The 18,394-nt window shown below is 44.2% G+C and overlaps 1 protein-coding gene across 3 annotated transcripts; it reads left to right on the top strand.

The window, feature by feature from the left end:
* Positions 1–74: 74 nt before the first annotated feature.
* armc6 (armadillo repeat containing 6) lies at positions 75–17,552 on the top strand. Of its 3 annotated transcripts, none has more exons than XM_078556110.1 (8): positions 75–162; positions 913–1,232; positions 1,870–1,949; positions 6,258–6,828; positions 8,664–8,809; positions 11,897–12,028; positions 13,969–14,106; positions 14,809–17,552. In XM_078556110.1, the coding sequence occupies exons 2-8, from the start codon at positions 1,112–1,114 to the stop codon at positions 15,019–15,021; spliced, it is 1,401 nt and encodes a 466-aa protein (XP_078412236.1). In that variant the 5' UTR covers positions 75–162; positions 913–1,111; the 3' UTR covers positions 15,022–17,552. The 3 variants fall into 3 exon arrangements, with proteins under 3 accessions (XP_078412236.1, XP_078412238.1, XP_078412237.1); XM_078556112.1 differs by having other exon boundaries at positions 111–162; positions 1,045–1,232; XM_078556111.1 differs by lacking the exon at positions 75–162 and having other exon boundaries at positions 746–1,232.
* Positions 17,553–18,394: the final 842 nt, after the last annotated feature.

The following is an 18,394-nucleotide window of genomic DNA, read 5'->3' as shown; positions in this document are numbered from 1 at the left end:
ACACAAGATTATTTTACCGGAAGCGGGTGCGCAGGTAGAACTGTTCCGCCTCTCTGTTGCCAAGCGGATAGGAACGAATCTCCGCTGCTGCCATAGTAACAGGAGGAACCACTGAGCGGGAGGAGGGATAAGGGTGTGACACGGAGGGACTGCAAGGCTGAGGTAGGTGGATGGCAGAAAGGTTGTTATTAATAACTAAGCCCACAAATTCAGCGGCTGCCAGCACAGCAATGGGATGTTTCTCTCTTCAAATACACGAGCATTTTATTTAAAACTCGATTAACTGGTTATAAAATAATAATAGCCATTTGCAGTCACCATGAGGCTGCATTCAGATTTTAGGGACCACCCCTAAATTTCATTAATTTCGCAAAGTGTAAAATTACTGAATTGGGTGGCATGAAATGTGCTTAACTTGTGGCTTCTTCTGGCTCAGAAGGCGTGAGAAGGATGTTCCTAATGTTATACCATACAAGCCCGGAAACCACACTGCTCATTCTGACCCTACCCCAGTGTGCCAGAGTATGATCCTTTGTTCAGTTCCCTTTTGAAAGCGACCAGGCAACCTCCAAACATCTGGAAAGGAGAGCAATGATTGTCAAGTTGGAATTATCCTGACATTGTATTGCCACTGGTTTACCCTCCCGAACCACGTGACCTTCTGGGAGAAGTAATAAAAAAGGACTGAGCCTAACTTAGCAATTCTATAAAAAATTTAAAGCACAAGAACAGACCATTTGGTTCAACAGGTTTTTATGTTGGTTATGAGCCTCCATTGCTTCATATCTCACTCCATCAACGTAATCTATTCCTTTGTCCCTCATGTAACCCACAAATCCTTCAAATTCAAGTTCACCTGCATCTTATTCCTTATAAGTAGAATGTCCCTTTTCTCTCACAACCTCTTTCTAGATCCCATGCACATTGCATGCTACAGGAATTATTCCAGAGGGTGATGGTTATCTGAAATGAAATACCGAATTATAAAGCTTTGCTGAGATTTTACATACATGCCGCTAACAAATCCATTGGTACGTTTTACAGTTTCTAAGTATACATTTAAAAAAAAAGTCACAGAGATCCACTGTAAGGCAGTGAAATTTACAGAAGAATGGCGAGCAGACGGATTACTCAGGAGACGTTCGATTCTGTCGTGCAAGAAAACATAACCGAGTTTGAAATGGAGCCAGAGGAGGCTTTGAATGAAGCAATACAACAATTTGAGTCACAAGGTGCGTGAAGCTTGCAATATTCAGAATAAACGGATTGTACAAAGGCACATTGAGACAAAGCACTATGGGGACAATAACATAATGGTATTGTTACTCAATGAGTAATCCACAGGCCTGGCCTAATGCTCTGGAGAAATGAGTACAAATCGCACCATGGTAGTTGAGGAAATTTAAATTTATTTAATAAATCTGGACTAAAATGCTAACTTCATTAAATTGCTGGATTGTTGTAGATATCCATCCGGTTCATTAATGTCCTTCAGGGGAGGAAATCTGCTGCCCCTACACAGTCTAGTCTACGTGTGACCAGGGATCCACAGCAGTGTGGTTGACTCGTAACTGCCCTCAGAAATGGCCTAGCAAGCCACTCAATTGTATAAAACCACTACAGGAAAAAAAACACTCTTAGTATACCTACATCATGTGGACTGCAGTGGTTCAAGAGGGTGGCTCACCACCACCATCTCAAGGGTAATTAGTGATGGGTAATAAATGCTGGTCTTCCCAGCGACGTCCACATCCCAAGAATAGTTAAAAAGGAGCATTGGGGTTGGATGCACTAAAGTTGCTCAGTAAAATAATTGATAGTGCTGGAGATTTTTAACTTTTTTTGGGATCTGTTTCCCTTTCCCTGTAGGTGTCGACCTCATCAATGTAGTGAAAGCTGTCCAGAATACAACTGCAGAAGCCAGCGACCAGAAGCATAATGTCCTGCAGGTGATGGCAATGTGTGAGAGACTGCATGCTTCTGATGTAATTTTAAAAATATCTCTTCGTATTTTTTCTTAAGATGAAGCTATCAAATGGTAGGTGTGTTTCTATGGTGTCTCTCTTCAAAAAGTGAGATTCCATTTGTTTTGAAACGGTTTTTCATATCAGATAGTCCTATACTTTTAGTCCCCTCCAAACCAAATGTTGGACCACCAGCCATATTTCTTTTGTTGAAATCATCAGCAACTCCCTTTCCACAAGCACTATTCTTCCACCCTTCAGAAATGATGTTGTTACTCTGCCTTAAAAAGTCCCACCTTTAATACTTCCATGCTCCCCAACTACTGCTTTATTTTTAATCTTTGCCTCTAGGATCTTGACCACTCACCCCTTTTACCAAGCCCTGTACAAATCCCTTAAGATCTATTTCCTTCCTTTGTCATTGCACTGAGACTGTCATGGTTCAAGTCACGACTGCAGTCCTTCATGACTGTGACCAAGTCACTTTATCCCTCCTTGATGTTCCTGTAGTCTTTAACACCATTTCATTCTCCTGCACTGTTTCTCTTCTGTGATACCAGCTTTGCTTAGTTCTCCTCCTGCCCTTGTCACATTGTAACCAGCAAACTGCAATGCTTTCTCTCTTCCTCCCTGCATAGGTTTCTTGGGCATGCCCAAAGATTCCCTCTCCTATTTATCATCTGCATCTTGCTCCCTTGACAACACTATTCTCAGATAAAAGCAAAATACTGCGGATGCTGGAAATCTGAAACAAAAACAAAAATTGCTGGAAAAACTCAACAGGTCTGACAGCATCTGTGGAGAGAAAGACAGAGTTAACATTTCGAGTCCATATGACTCTTCTTCAGAACTAAAGAGAAGTAAAAATGTGGTGAAATATATACTGTTTAAGGGGGGTGGGACAGGTGAAGCTGGATAGAAGGCCAGTGGTAGGTGGAGGCAAAGGAGAGATTCCAAAAGATGTCATAAACAAAAGGTTGACGGGGTGTTGATGGTGGTGATAGTGGCTAAAGGAGGTGCTAATGGTGACATTAAGAGTAGAAAGCGGAATGAGCAAGTTATAGATAGCCGAAGTGGGGGTGGGGCGGGGGGAGGGGACGGTGTGGGAGCAAGGATCAAAATAGGCTAAAAGGTGGGGATAAAACAATGAATGGGAGTAAATTTTAAAAATAATAACAAAAGGTGGGGAAATAAATATATATAAAAAATAAAAATTTCAAAAAAGGGGATCAAAAAGGAATGAGGATGGAGTTGAGTTCATGATCTGAAGTTGTTGAACTCAATATTCAGTCCGGAAGGCTGTAAAGTGCCTAATCGGGAGATGCTGTTCCTCCAGTTTGCGTTGAGCTTCACTGGAACATTGCAGCAGGCCAAGGACGGGCATGAGAGCAGGGTGGTGCATTGAAATGGCAAGCGACAGGAAGGTCTGGGTCATGCTTGCAGACAGACCGAAGGTGTTCCGCAGAGCGGTCATCCAGTCTGCGTTTGGTCTCTCCAATGTAGAGGAGACTGCAGTAGACCAAATTGAAGGAAGTGCAAGGGAAGCACTGCTTCACTTGAAAGGAGTGTTTGGGCCCTTGGACAGTGAGGAGGGGGGAAGTAAAGGGGCAGGTGTTGCACCTTCTGTGATTGCAAGGGGAAGATGCCGTGGGAGGGGATTGAGGTGTTGGGGGTGATGGAGGAGTGGACCAGGGTGTCCTGGAGGAAATGGTCCCTACGGAATGCCGACAGGAGGGTGAAGGGAAGATGTGTTTGGTGGTGGCATCATGCTGGAGTTGGTGGAAATGGCAGAGGGTGATCTTTGAATGCGGAGGCTGGTGGGGTGAAAAGTGAGGACAAGGGAGACCCTATCATGGTTCTGGGAGGGAGTGGAAGGTGTGAGGGCGGATGCGCGGGAGATGGGCCGGACACGGTTGAGGGCCCTGTCAACCATCATAGGTGGGAAACCTCGGCTAAGGAAGACGGAAGACATGTCAGAAGCACTGCTTTGGAAAGTGGCATCATCTGAACAGATGCAATGGAGGCGAATGAACTGAGAGAATGGGATGGAGTCCTTACAGGAAGCAGGGTGTGAGGAGTTGTAGTCGAGGTAACTGTGGGAGTCGTTGGGCTTGTAATGAATATTGGTGGACAGTCTATCACCAGAAATTGAGACAGAGAGGTCAAAGAAGGGAAGTGTCAGTGATGGACCATATGAAAGTGATGGAGGGGTGGAAATTGGAAGCAAAATTAATAAATTTTTCCAGGTCCAGACGAGAGCATGAGGCAGCACTGAAACAGTCATCAAGAAAGAGTTGTGGAGGGAGCTTGAGTAGGACTGGAACAAGGAATGTTCCACATACCCCATAAAGAGACAGGCATAACTGGGGCCCATGCGGGGACCCATAGCCACACCTTTAATTTGGAGGAAGTGAGACGAGTTTAAGGAGAAATTGTTCAGTGAGAGAACAAGTTCAGCCAGACAGAGGAGAGTGGTGGTGGATGGGGATTGTTCGGTTCTCTGTTCAAGGAAGAAGCGGAGAGCCCTCCTGGTGGGAGATGGAGGTGTAGAGGGATTGGACGTCCATGGTGAAGAGGAGGCGGTTGGGACCAGGGAACTGGAAATTGTTGATATGATGTAGGGCATCAGAGGAATTTCGGATGTAGGTGGGAAGAGACTGGACAAGGGGAGAGAGAACGGAGTCAAGATAAGAAGAAATGAGTTCCGTGGGGCAGGAACAGGCTGACACGATCGGTCTACCGGGACAATCCTGTTTGTGGATTTTGGGGAGAACACTATTCTCAGCCAGCTTTCCATATACATGTAGACAAACCACTCCTGCTTGTCTAGCACCAACTTGCAATTCTCTGCATGTAATGAGTTTTCGATCATAGCCATGCTCTACTGAAAGCAGCGGACAGCCACATCTGTGCAGTCTCCCCACTCCACTGCTTTACTTCTGCTCATCTCTGGTTACAAAGTGATGGAGAGCCTGGCTCAGGTTGTCAGTTCTTTGGATGGACTGTGATATTTTGATGCAAATACCCAGGGAGAGGGAGATATCAGATGGGAGTCTTTGAGTCAGCGTGTTCATCCATCATTGTCCTGCTCCACCAGGTTGCTTGATTTCCTATCCCTTTGACATGTGGATTTTCATCAACAACCATCGAAAGAGGCTTAGACATCCAGTGAAGTATTTTTGAAGTGTAGTCACTGTTTAATGGAGGAAACATGTGAGCCAATTTGCACACCGGCTTCCACAAACAGTTTGATAGTGACCAGATAATCTTTTTTTTAATGATGTCGGTTGTGGGATAAATATTGTCCAGGACAAAGGGGAGAACACTCCAACTATTCAAATTGTGCAATGGCATCTTTTACATCTACTGGGGCCGCAGTTTCATGTCTCACCCAACAGTTGACACTTCCGTGCTCCCTCAAAACTACTTGAATTATGTGCTCGAGTCTCTGGAGTGGGGCTTGAACCCACAACCTTCTGACTCAGAGGCAAGAGTGCTACCCACTGAGCCATGACTGACACTGTGCTTCCACACACACAATGTGATGACATGGATTCAGTCCCCTCTGATTCTGCTCAACTTCCAATTGGATGGGAAAGTCTGCCTGATTTGCATTTGCACATTTTCCGCTGTGTATCCGAATGGGGTTTGATGAAGGGTAGAGACAGGCTCCCCATTCTCTAGGTGGGAAAGGCTTGGGACTCAATCAGAACACATGCATTGAGTGTTAATGCCTTAGGTAACTATTCTTGGCAAGAAACAGCTTAAATGGCATTAACCATAGCAATGTTAATAACTTGTTGACGGAGTCCTTGCTTGAACCATTGATGCACTGGGCGGCTCCTGGTCCTAGTCCTTTTTGGGGGGATGGAACTATGCTTAATTCATGTTCTTTTTGTGAAATGGAGCAAGTTATGTGATGGCTCAAGGCCAGCATTGGACACATTGCCTTGATTCTTTGTTTCAACATGAGGATCGGTTGAGATAATTTATTGTGACACAGAGATTGCAACTGGGTGAAGTTGTAATCGCTCACAAAGAGTCTCATTCACCCATCTCCCCTGTGCTCGCTGCTTGCTGATCAACATTGGCTTCCAGTTGAACAATGCCTCAAGTTTCTAAATTCCCATCCTTGTTTACAAGTTCCTCTGTAGCCTTGCCCCTCCCTATCTCTGTAATCTCCTCCAGCCCCACAACCCTCTGATCCTGTGAAGTGCCTTTGGACAGTTTATTATATGCTATATAAATACAATTTGTTACTGGCTTACCAAGTGATTACTTGTGTGTTTTTAGGCCCTCGATGAGCTTCAGAAAGCCCTGGATCTCTTAGCTCTTGACGAAATGGGGGATCACCTGACTAACTTCAGTGAGCAATGCAGCCTCGACTTCGCTCACCGTCATCTGGCAGCTGAAAAGTCCGCCTATCCCACAGTCCTTTCCACCTGCAAGCAACTGATGTCTGACACACCCTGCTTGCTGAAGGGAGTCCAGGCCTTGGCTGCCCTGTTGGACGGTCAGCCAGACCTCCTTGACTCGGAGGGCCAGCAACTCCTGCTGGAGATTTTAAAGCAGCACCGGGACCACGCAGCCCTGAACGCAGGGACCATCCGCGCTATCCGTCACAGCTGCCTGAAACATGAGCAGAACCGCCAGGACCTGGTGCAGCTCGGGGTCCTGGCGTTGCTGACGAGCGCCATCGTGAACCATGGTACCCAGGCTGATGTGGTCAGGGAGGCGGGCAGAGCCCTGCGGGTCATGACCTACGATGACGATATCCGAGTGCCCTTTGGCCGTTCCCACGATCACGCCAAATTGATAGTGATGGAGAACGATGGACTTCGTATCATTATTGAAGCTGCAAAAGGTAGGGGACAGAAATTACGACAGGAAACCCTGTCCTAACGAATAATATTGTCACTAATACGTCCAAAAGCTAAAAGGTTACAACTATCAGGAAAGGCTAAACAGGCTGGGGCTCTTTTCTCAAGAAAAGCAAAGGCTGAGGGTTGACCTGAGTCTTTAAAATTAGAAGTCTTTAAAATTATGAAGGGGTTTGATAGGCTAGATGAAGAGAACTTGTATCCACTTGTTGGGGAGACCAGAACTATGGGCTGTAAATAAATCCAATAGGGAATTCAGCAGAAACTTCTTTACCCATAGAGTGGTTAGAATGTGGAACTTGCTACTGAAAGGTGTGCATGAGGGAAAAAGCATAAATGCATTTAAGGGGAAGCTAAATAAACACGAGGGAGAACTGAATGGAAGAATTTGCTGGTAAGGTTAGATGAAGTAGCATGGGAGGAGACTTGTATGGAACATAATGCCAGCATGGACCAGTTGGGTCGATTGGCCTGTTTTACCGCTGTAAATTCTATGTAATTCTAACGTTGTAGTCACAGGAATAGCAAGAATACGATCATTTCACTGGAGATAGGAGGGATTGGCCTTATTAAGGTAAGGGATGTGATTGGTAGGGGAATGAAATCTTTATCTAGTTCTTGCTCTGAGTGTTAGTATTAAGTATTCCTATTTCAAAAAAAACATAGCATTCCCTCCATACTGCCTCATTAATTGTCCACCTCAGTTCATTTATTGCATGGGTTAGATGCCCTGGGAGTGTTTGATCAGGACATTGGAGAGGGAACTTTACTCTGAATCTAAACCTGCCCTGGGAGCCTTTCATGTAATGTGTGTGTTTGTGTCATTGCTTGTATGTTTGTGTATATTTGACTGTGACCCAATGTGTATACGTTAGTGTATATGTGACGATGTTTATCTGTGGTGTGTATCTCTTTGCATATATCTGCATGTGTCTGTATACTTCTCTCCATCTGTCTTTATGTTTGTTGCCTTTCAGACACTGTCAAAATGACCATTCAAGTGTAAGCTTAAGCAGAGAGTTCACTCAGCATTGAGAAATGATCAGTATGTCCAACCCTGTCCTCATTGTCTAAGACCACTTGTAGAGCAGGCCTACCATCACTCCCCTTCCAAGATCAGCACAACCTAAGGATCTTTCTTTTCAAATAGCTCAGTATCCCAATCCAGTGGGATCCCTGTCACTGACTAAGCCTTCAGAAAAGCCTGTAGACAGATTGACGTTTTGGTGACAAAGTTTGAGGGAGGGAAATGAGTTTTTTCCCCATCGCAGAACAGAAACAGAGTAACATGTTTCCAACCAGTTAAATAAGTCCCAGCCCTGAGCCTGCCATCAACTGAACAAATATTTAACAATGTTTGTACTTGCTGGTATACCTCTGCCTTCCTTCAGCCATGGCTCGGTGGAGAGTGCTCTCCCCTCTGAATCAGAAGATTGTGCATTCAAGCTCCGCTCCTGAGCTAGACTGACACTTCCAGTGCAGCACAGAGGGAGTGCTACATGCCTTTCATATGAGGTGTTAAACTGAGGCCCTATCTGCTTTTTCAGATGAGCACAAAATATCCCACAGCCACTATTTTGAAGAAAAAGTTAGTTCTCTCTGGTGTCCTGCCCAATATTTAATTCCTCAACCAACATTATTTATCACGTTGCTGTTTGTTGCTTGCTTGGAGCTTGGTCTGCACAAATTTGGCTGCCACATTTCCCACGTTGCAACGTCTCCAACTTCAAAAGAACGTCATTGACTGTAAAGCGCTTTGGAACTTCCTGTGCTCGTGCAAGGCTCTGGATAAATGCAAATCCTTCCTTTTCTTATTCAGCTTTCACAGACGACCCATCTGTCCTCAGTGAACTGTGCTCTACGCTGTCTCGCCTTGCTGTCAGGAATGAGTTCTGCCAGGACATCGTGGATCTTGGAGGCCTCAACTTCATGATAGCCCTGCTAGCGGACTGCATCGAACATCGGGTGCGGAACAGGTCCTTTCACTTTCTGTAGAGAAAAGAAGGTTGAGAGGCGATCTGATAGAAGTCAGAATTACGAAGAAGTTCATTAGAGTAGGTGTAGAGAGGGTGTTTCCATTTGTGGGAGAGACCAACACTAAGGGTCACTAATAAATCTAATAAGGAATTCAGGAGAAACATTTTTACCCAGAGTGTGATGAAAATGTGGAACTCACTACCGCATGGAGGCGAATAATGTAGATGCATTTAAGGGAAAGCTGGATAAACATTTGAGGGAGAAAGGACCAGAAGGTACTTTGATAGATATGAAATGAGGTGGGAGGAGGCTTGTGTTGAACATTAACATAGCCCAATTTCTGTTCTTTTAATTCTATGCAATTGCTCTATAAAAGGCATACTTAGCTCTATTACTTATAATTTTACCCTTCCTCATAATCATTTATGCTAAATTATATATCTGACATCTTATGTAGAAAGAGGAAAGTACTTGACAATGTGAACATGTACCTGTGCAATTGTGTCAGGGATTCTTACAACTAGTTTATTAGAAGGAGCTGAGAAAAAGATCCACACTCAAACGTACAAGCAAATACGAACATATGAAATAGGAGCAGAAGTTGGCCATTTGGCCCCTTGAGTCTGCTTTGCCATTCAATAAGATCATGGTTGAACCATTTGTGTTTCAAATTCCACATTCCCATCTATTTCTGATAACTTTCGATTCCCTAGCCTAACAAAAATCTATTTACCTCCACCTTAAAAACATTCATGACCCCATCTCCACTGCCTTCTGAGACAGTGTATCCCAAAGTTGCACAAAAGAGCTGAACTCCCGGGGTGAGGTGGGAGTGACTGCCCTTGACATCAATGCCGCATTTGACCAAATGTGGCATCAAGGAGCCCTAGAAAAACTGGAGTCAATGGGAATCACGGAAAACAATCCACTGGTTGGAATTATACCTAGCACAAAGGAAGATGGTTGTGGTTGTTGGAGATCAGTCATCTCAGCTACGGGACATCATTGGAGGAGTTTCTTAGGGTTGTACGCTCGGCCCAACCATCTTCAGCTGCTTCATCAATGACCTTCCATCATGTCAGAAGTGGGGATGTTTGCTGTTGATTGCACAATGTTCAGCAACATTCGCAACACCTCAGATACTGAAGCAGTCCATGTCCAAATGCAGCAAGACCTGGACAATATCCAGGCTTGGGCTGACAAGTGACAAGTAACATTTGCGCCACACAAGTGCCAGACAATGACCGTCTCCAACAAGAGATAATCTAACCATCGCCCTTTGACATTCAATGGCATTACCATTACTGAATCCCCCATTATCAACATCCTAGGAGTTACCGTTGACCAGACCCTGAACTGGACTAGCCATATAAATACTGTGGCTACAAGAGTAGGTCAGAGGCTAGGAATCCTGAGACGAGTAACTCACCTCCTGACTCTTGAAAGCCTGTCCACCATCTACAAGGCACAAGTCAGGAGTGTGATGGAATACCCCCCACTTGCCTTGATGAGTGTAGCTGTCACAACACTCAAGAAGCTTTGTCCAGGTCAAAACAGCCCGCTTGATTGGCACCACATTCACTCCCTCCACCATCGACGCATAGTAGCAGCAGTGTGTACCATCTATAAGATGCACTGCAGGAATTCACCAAGGCTCCTTAGACAGCACCTTCCAAACCCACGACCACTACCATCTAGAAGAACGAGGGCAGCAGATAGATGGGAACGCCACCACCTGAAAGTTCCCCACCAAGTCAATCATCATTCTGACTTGGAAATATGTTACCGTTCCTTCACTGTCACTGGGTCAGAATCCTGGAACTCCCTTCCTAACAGCACTGTGGGTGTACCTACACCACGGACTGCAGCGGTTCAAGAAGGCAGCTCACCACCACCTTCTGAAAGGCAACTAGGGATGGGCAATAAATGCTGGCCCGGCCAGTGAAGCCCACATCCCGTGTATGAATTTAAAAAATCCCTCGAAAACAATTTTCTCCCCATCTCTGTCCTAAAAGGGTGACCCCTAATTTTAAAACAGTGCCCCCCTAGTTCCGGATTCACCCACAGGAGGAAACATCCTTTCCACATCCACCTTGTCAAGAACATTCAGGATCTTATATACTTCAATCAAGTCACCCCTCACTCTTCTAAACTTCAGTGGAAACAAATCCAGTCTGTCCGACCTTTCCTGATAAGACAACCTGCTCATTCCAGGTATCAATCTAGTAAACCTCTTCTGAACTGAAATAAAAATGGTTACCTGGAAACCTGCTTGGGTAAGTGTCCATTAGCCCTAAATGCTTGGCCTCATCGATGGAGGAGGACATTCAAGTGTTACAGTAAGCATTGGAGCCCTATAATCATCCTTACATGTGACATCTTTTTCTTTGGTGAGAGGGAGACTTTTCTACTACTTGTCCAACAACCTTGCTTTTATTTTTAGTGATTTCACCTAACAAGTATCTTGAATGTGTTGCAGGCATAGCACCAGAGAGAAATTAGGGAGACGACTGAAGGTTTGATTCGTAAAGAGGGTTTTAAAGTTCAGGAAGAACTGTAGCAAAGGCATTTGGATAGAGTGTAGGGGTCTGGTGGCTAGAGGCTGTGTTGTTGACGTAGGAGTAGAGAGAAAGGATTGATGGTAGGCCAAAGTCAGAAGAATGAATAGTGCATGCTAGGCTGAAGAAAATTATAGAGAAGTTTGGAGATGAAGAATTTGAAGGCTGTGAATTGGGGGAGCTGTTGGCAGTGGGCTTGGTGAATGCAGTTGGCGTGAAGGTTTCTTTGTGGGACAAGAGGTTGACCAAGTTTTACGGCAATGCAGCTTTGAGACCAGGGTTAGGAGTCCATGGGCTGTGGGCAACCGCCTCAGCTGGGTATGTGCCCATTTCCTGCTTGAGGTTGGTAACTCAACCAGTACACATGGTGACTGCAAGTGCCATTGTACTTTCCACCCCTTCTGAGGCAGAGTGCACTCACGTTGAGCAGCACAGCCCCTCTCACTTACACAACTGCACACCAGAATGTGTGTACCACTGTTAAGAAAGTACTCTTTTGTGTCTTCTCAAATTACAGGAAGTGGTGAAGCAGGTACTGGGTGCGTTCCGAGCCATCGCAGGTAATGACGAGGTAAAGGATGCAATCATTAACGCTGGTGGAACAGACCTGATCGTGTTAGCCATGAACCGCCACATGGGAAGCCCACAGGTACTGATCTTTCAAACCAGCCAGAGGCAGAGGCAGTGGAAATGGAATGAAAACAGAAAATGCTGGAAATACTCAGGAGGTTTGGCAACATCTGTGGAGAGAGAGAGAAAAACAGAGTTAACGTTTCAGGTTGGTGATCATTAATCAGATTGACCTGAAACATCAACTCTGTTTCACTCTCCACAGATGATGCCAGACCTGCTGAGTATTTCCAGCACGTTCTGTTTTTTATTTCAGATTTCAGGATCTGCAGTATTTTGCTTTTGTATCAATGGAATTGGAAGTGTGGATGAAGGGAGTCGAATTCTAATATGCATGTATGGTTGGGAGTGGTGATGGAGGGGGGTGGTGGGGGGGGGGAGGCGAAGAGGAAGTAATATTCTCTCAATTCTCTTTGCACATGTGTAGACTCACTTAGATCCCTCACTGATGCAGCGCTACTGACCACTCTCAAAAGAAAACAGTCCAGGACATTATGGCACTGTTGTGATTTTGGGATTATGTGACCTGAGACAAGGTATGGGAGGTGCAATATTTATCATATTAAAGCTCAGAAGTTGCCACCACTCACTAAGATGATGTTAACTTTTGTACAACTCCGACAGCTTTTAAAGACAGCATCAAAACTTTGTGTAATAAACACAATTATTAACCATATCAGTTTTAACAATATTGTTTCATTTGCCCTTTCAAATGCTTTTGAATTATTCAGCTCAAAGCACCATAACAAAGACACTCACTTCAATACATTCCCTCATAATATGCCTACTGTTTACCGGATTAACACCAGTCGGGGACTAGCAAGTTGTGCTGTAACTTCAATGCTTCTATGAAATAGTATGGGTTTTTGTTTTAACTTTCTTTCCTCTTTACAATAATCAGAGACAAAATAAACAAAGAATTTAAACTTCTCTAACAGATGGTTTTATTAACATTAAAATACAACAAGGTTTGCAGATCGAGATTCATACAACCTTAATTAATAGTATAACTTGAGGGTCTGAATGACCAATTCTTTTGCTTTGGGAGACCGAGGGGTTAATTATTCATCCACATTCTGTGTGGCGTTCTTCTTGTCTATCTTTGTGTTCTTATGGACTTCAGAAGGGCCGTTCTTTTATCATTCTCACTAACTAAACAAACTTTTAGGTAACTTTCCTCTCACTTGTCCAGGATTCTGCTGCTCCTCCTTCTCTGCATTGATTCTGAAGTCACTTTCAATTTCTACCTGTGTTTGAGTTGGTCTCAGCTCCTGCTCCTTCTGGTCTTGAGCCTCTGCTCAGCTTCTACTCCTTCTAGGCAATGGAAGTGCTAATGTGGAATTTGGTTGAGGAATGTGGCTGCTGACCCTGACTTCTCAATGGAGGAGAAGCATTCAGACTTTATAACGTGCATTAGAACTCTAAATATTCCCACATGAAGCGTGCTTTTCTTTGGTGACAGGAAGACAAATTCTGCTCCTGACCAAGAACATAGTGTTTATGTAGTGATGACACCCAACAACAGCTATCAGGGAATGGATGTTCTTTCTTACATTTTATAAGTAATTCCTCAAGATAATAGGCATTTATTGGATTTCATAGGAACTTTCCAAGGATTGCACAGACTGATGCTGCAGAAACAGCACGTGGTGTTTTCCATAGCTTGTCCTTCTCCGTAGTCTTCCAGACAGTCTATGTAACATTTTTTTGAATGTGGTCAGCCTTGCTGGTGAATTAATACTTCTAACCAAACTCAGCTCCTTTAGTCAATAATTAATCCAAGGTTTCCAGCCCATTCCTTTAGCAGTCCAAATTCCTTCAGAACAAATTTTTTTTACAGAAGCCATATTAAAGCCTCTTCCCCTTCACCATCCCACCTCCCCCCCCCAACCATCATTGCTCTAAAGGATCAAAGGGTGAGGCTGGGGTTTTATCACTGACTGTTTTCTGTTGGTGCAGATCTGTGAACAGGGATGTGCTGCCTTGGGGATGTTTGCCCTTCGGAAACCAGAAAACTGTCGCGTGATCATGGAGGGTGGTGGAGCGCTGATGGCGCTGCAGGCGATGAAGACACATCCAGCTGAGGTGAACGTCCAGGTGAGTTGGGTAGGGTGAGGGGAAGGAGAAGGGTTGAAGGGGAGAGGATGGGCACAGAGAATGAAGATGGGGACAGGGTGGTATGGAAGGGGACGGCGGGGGGGAAACGAGGAAGGGATCGGGGAAAGGGTGTATAGGTGGGGCTTGAAGAGTCTACTGCTTGTTCTTTTTCAGAGAGTCAGACAGTGAAGAATAGAACTGGAGCCTAATATTTAGATATTTAGGAGCTTTTATTTACAGAGTAATATGTTACAGGTATACACCTCCAAACCCCAACAACTGCAGCTTCAGTCTGTTGCTATTATACCTCTTCTGTAAACCCATTACCAATTTAGTGCCCCATTTGAAAAGCACTACTGACCTACTAACGAAAACAAACACTTCAAATGAAACTTAAATTAAAATGTAATTCCCAAGGTGCTATATAGAGCACAAGTGAATCCCCAGTTAATGCCCAACACCTGAATACAGTACAATTAAACATCAATTAATATACTCTGAAGAAGAGTCATATGGACTCGAAACATTAACTCTTTCTCTCTCCACAAATGCTGCTAGACCTGAGTTTTTCCAGCATTTTCTGTTTTTATTTCAGATTTCCAGCATCCAAAATCCAGTATTTTGATTTTGTTATCAATTAATATACAATTACCATTGTTGAACCTCCATTTTAACGTTGGCTGATCTTTCTCTCCTTTACAGAAGCAGGCCTGCATGCTGCTCCGTAACCTGGTGGCGCGCAATCCTGACTTCTCCCAGCTGATCTTGGAGATGGGAGCTGAGGTGCTCATCCTGCAGGCTAAGACCACGCACCAAGACTGTGAGGACCTGGCGAAAGCTGCCCTGAGGGATCTTGGCTGCAAAGTGGAGCTACATGAGTTCTGGACGGGGCAGAAAGGTGGGATTTCCCATTGACTGCCATTTTGGGATAAGACAAGACAATGGACCCAGAAAACACACATCATGTTTCTTTGCATATTGCTGGATTTTTCTAACATTTAACTCCTCTGTGGCCATCTGAGACGTTGAATAAGCAACCAGAGAAGCTCTGAGGTGACTGTTTCAGCTGCAGTGAGTTCAGAATCTACCAGCTGCAACCCTCAACTCTGCTTCAATGAATGGGACTTGCTACGTTGCAGACAAGTTCTGGGAGACTGGGAGTAGGCTGTCGGCTGATGATCACTGTCACACTCAGAGGATCCTTCCACTAAAAATTGCCACGTCTGAACATTCTCACACTTTGACAGGTAATCGGGTTCTGGAAATTCCATTGTTTTGTCGTCCAGGGCCTGTTTTTCTCGGTGAATACTCAGCAGCAGAATGCAAAGTGTTTCAAGACCAGCGGTTGTGAATATTGTATTGCCGCAGTACTTATCTCTTGCCACAAAGAGGATATTAAAGTGTTTAACACCAAACTTGGGAGCCTCTATACCTTGAAACAGGTTGATAATCTGGCATTAAGCATGTCATTTTACAGATGTCAGCTTTCCACATAGGCTCCTCACTTGCTTCCACAATCCCATCAGTCGACAATATTAATAACCACATTAAGAATTGAATGTGCACACTGCATGATTCTCAACTTTTTTGTCTGTTTCTTTAAAAAAATCCTTTTGTTTAATTATGCCACAGCCCTCACTGGGTCTGTGAATGAAATTTAGCACACATTACGAAGCTGTTAATTTTAGAATGCAGTGATTTCTGCTATTGGTGACATACATTATACTATAAAACATCCAAAAGGAAATTTTAAGCCTAATCAGGAATGAAGACAGCCTACCAGTGTCTCAGTATTCCTGCAACATGGGACTTCCATTAATAACTGAGGAGATTCTCCCCTTCCTGGTTGATGACAGAATTGATCCTATAATTCAGAGATTCCCCCCACTCCCCAACCAAAAATTGTTTACAACTCTAGAACTAGACGATCTTTACCATTACTTTTTAAAACAATTTTTTTTCATACGAGTAATCCAGCTCCCCCTTCTCCCACCCACCTGAAGCTCTGGCTTGCATGGGAATCCTGGTGTATATTTGAGATCTCAGGTGGATTTTTTTAAAATTCATTCATAGGATGTCAGCATTGCTAGTAGGCCAGCATTTATCACGCATCTCTAATTTCCCCGAGGTGGTGGTGGTGGTGAGCTGCCTTCTTGAACCGCTGCAGTCCATGTAGTGTAGGTACACCCACAGTGCTGTTGGGGAGGAAGTTCCAGGATTTTAACCCAGTGACAATGAAGTTTATATATTTCCAAGTCAGGATGGTGAGTGACTTGGAGGGGAACTTCCAGGTGATGGTGTTCCCATCTATCTGCTGCCCTTGTCCTTCTAGATATTAGATGTCGTGGGTTTGGAACGTGCTATCTAACGAGGCTTGGTGAGATCCTGCAGTGCATCTTGTCGATGGTACAGACTGCTGCTACTGTGCGTCAGTGGTGGAACGAGTGAATGTTTGTGGATGTGGTGCCAATCAAGCAGGCTGCTTTGTCCTGGACAGTGTCAAGCTTCTTAAGTGTTGTGGGAGCTGCACTCATCCAGGCAAGTGGGGAGTATTCCATCACACTCCTGCCTTATGCCTTGTAAATGGTGAACAGGCTTTGGGGAGTCAAGAGGTGAGTAACCTGCCACAGGATTCCTTGTTTCTGACCTGTTCTTATAGCCACAGTATTTATATGGCTAGGCCAGTTCAGTTTTTGGTTAAATGTAACCCCCAGGATGTTGATAGTGAGGGATTCAGCAACGGTAATGCCATTGAACATCAAGGGGCAGTGGTTAGATTCTCTTGTTGGAGATGCCCATTGCCTGGCTCTTGGAGGCCCAAATGTTACTTGTCACTTGTCAGCCCAATCCTGGATATTGTCCAGGTCTTGCTGCCTTTGGACATGGACTGCTTCAGTATCTGAGGATAATCGAGGCTTTGCTGCTACCGTAGGTTAGGCATGTCCTGTACAAATTGTGAAGTGGGAAACCCCACTGTGTTGAACTGTGTATTTGAAATCCCATTTATACTATAGTCTTGCGGTTGGGAGGAGTGCCTGCTGTAAGTGAGGCTGTCTCTTCTGTTCTGCCTGTGGGGAGTCAGAGGCTGAGTTTTCAGTCTACACTACAGTCCAGCAAAGTGATTTTCACAGCAGTAACCCATATACATTTTCTCTGAAAGCACTTGCATAAACCTTCCAATTTCCAATGGTGATCAAACTGTTGTATATTTCAAATTTTCAGTTTTATTGTTTCATCTCAGCAGTCAAGCTCAGATGTTTTTAATGTTTTTTAATGTATTAAAAATATTCCATCTGCATGGATTTTTTTTCCTTTTATAAGTTGCTATATCCACATTTATACTGGAAATGTCTATGTAAACGCATCACATTGTAATTATAACCTTCCAGCAGTGGAGGTGCTGTAGTTCCAACTGCTTATTGGGTCAGAGGTTTCCCATTTTCACCCTGCTGGTGGAACTGTGCAACAGTAGACTGAGAATTTCGCTTCTAAGGCACCTCCCATTATAAGATGGAGGAAGGAAAGTTTCTTGATGCTGCACCTCAGCAAGGAAAGATTGGTCTTGGAGGGTTGCAGAACAGATTGACCAGAATTATACTGGGGCTGAAAGGGTTAAATTATGAGGACAGTTTACATAGACTAGGCTTGTAATCCCCATAATATGGAAAATTACAGGGCGATGTGATTGAGGGGGTTTAAGATGATGAAAGGTGTTGATAGGAGTGGTAGAGATAAACTCTTTTCTCTTGTGAGGGAGGTCCAGAACAAGGGGACAGAACTGTAAAATTCAAGCCAGGCTATTTAGGGGTGATGTCAAGAAGCACTTCTTCACACAAAGATTAGTGGAAATCTGGAACTCTCTCCAGCCCCCCAAAGTTGTTCAGGCTGGGCATCAATAGATAATTTCACAATTAGGAGTATTAAGGGTTATGAAACCACAGAGGATGGATGGAGTTAAGATACAGATCATTCATTATCTAATTGAGTGTTAGAACAGGATAGAGAGGCTGAATAGTCTTCTGTTCCCAATACCAACAAATTCTGCACTGCATCTGCCTCTCTCGGTCAAGGATGGAGTGTTGTAACAGGAGGTCTGACGTGGCTAAAAATAGAAACACAATGTGTTTCACTGCAGTGCCGTTCTGGGAAGAACTGGAAGTGTCAACTTGGCCCCAAATGTTGGCGCATTGTCAGCATGACCTGCAAAAATAATTAAGGAGCAAGGTCTATCTATCTATCATTAGCTGAGGTGGGTGGAGTGGGTGAGTGTTAGACTTACATAACACTT

The sequence above is a fragment of the Cetorhinus maximus genome, chromosome 13 (assembly GCF_964194155.1).
Source record: "Cetorhinus maximus chromosome 13, sCetMax3.hap1.1, whole genome shotgun sequence".
In the NCBI taxonomy this organism is placed as follows: Eukaryota; Metazoa; Chordata; class Chondrichthyes; order Lamniformes; family Cetorhinidae; genus Cetorhinus; species Cetorhinus maximus.
This window is presented reverse-complemented; position numbering and strand designations above follow the sequence as displayed.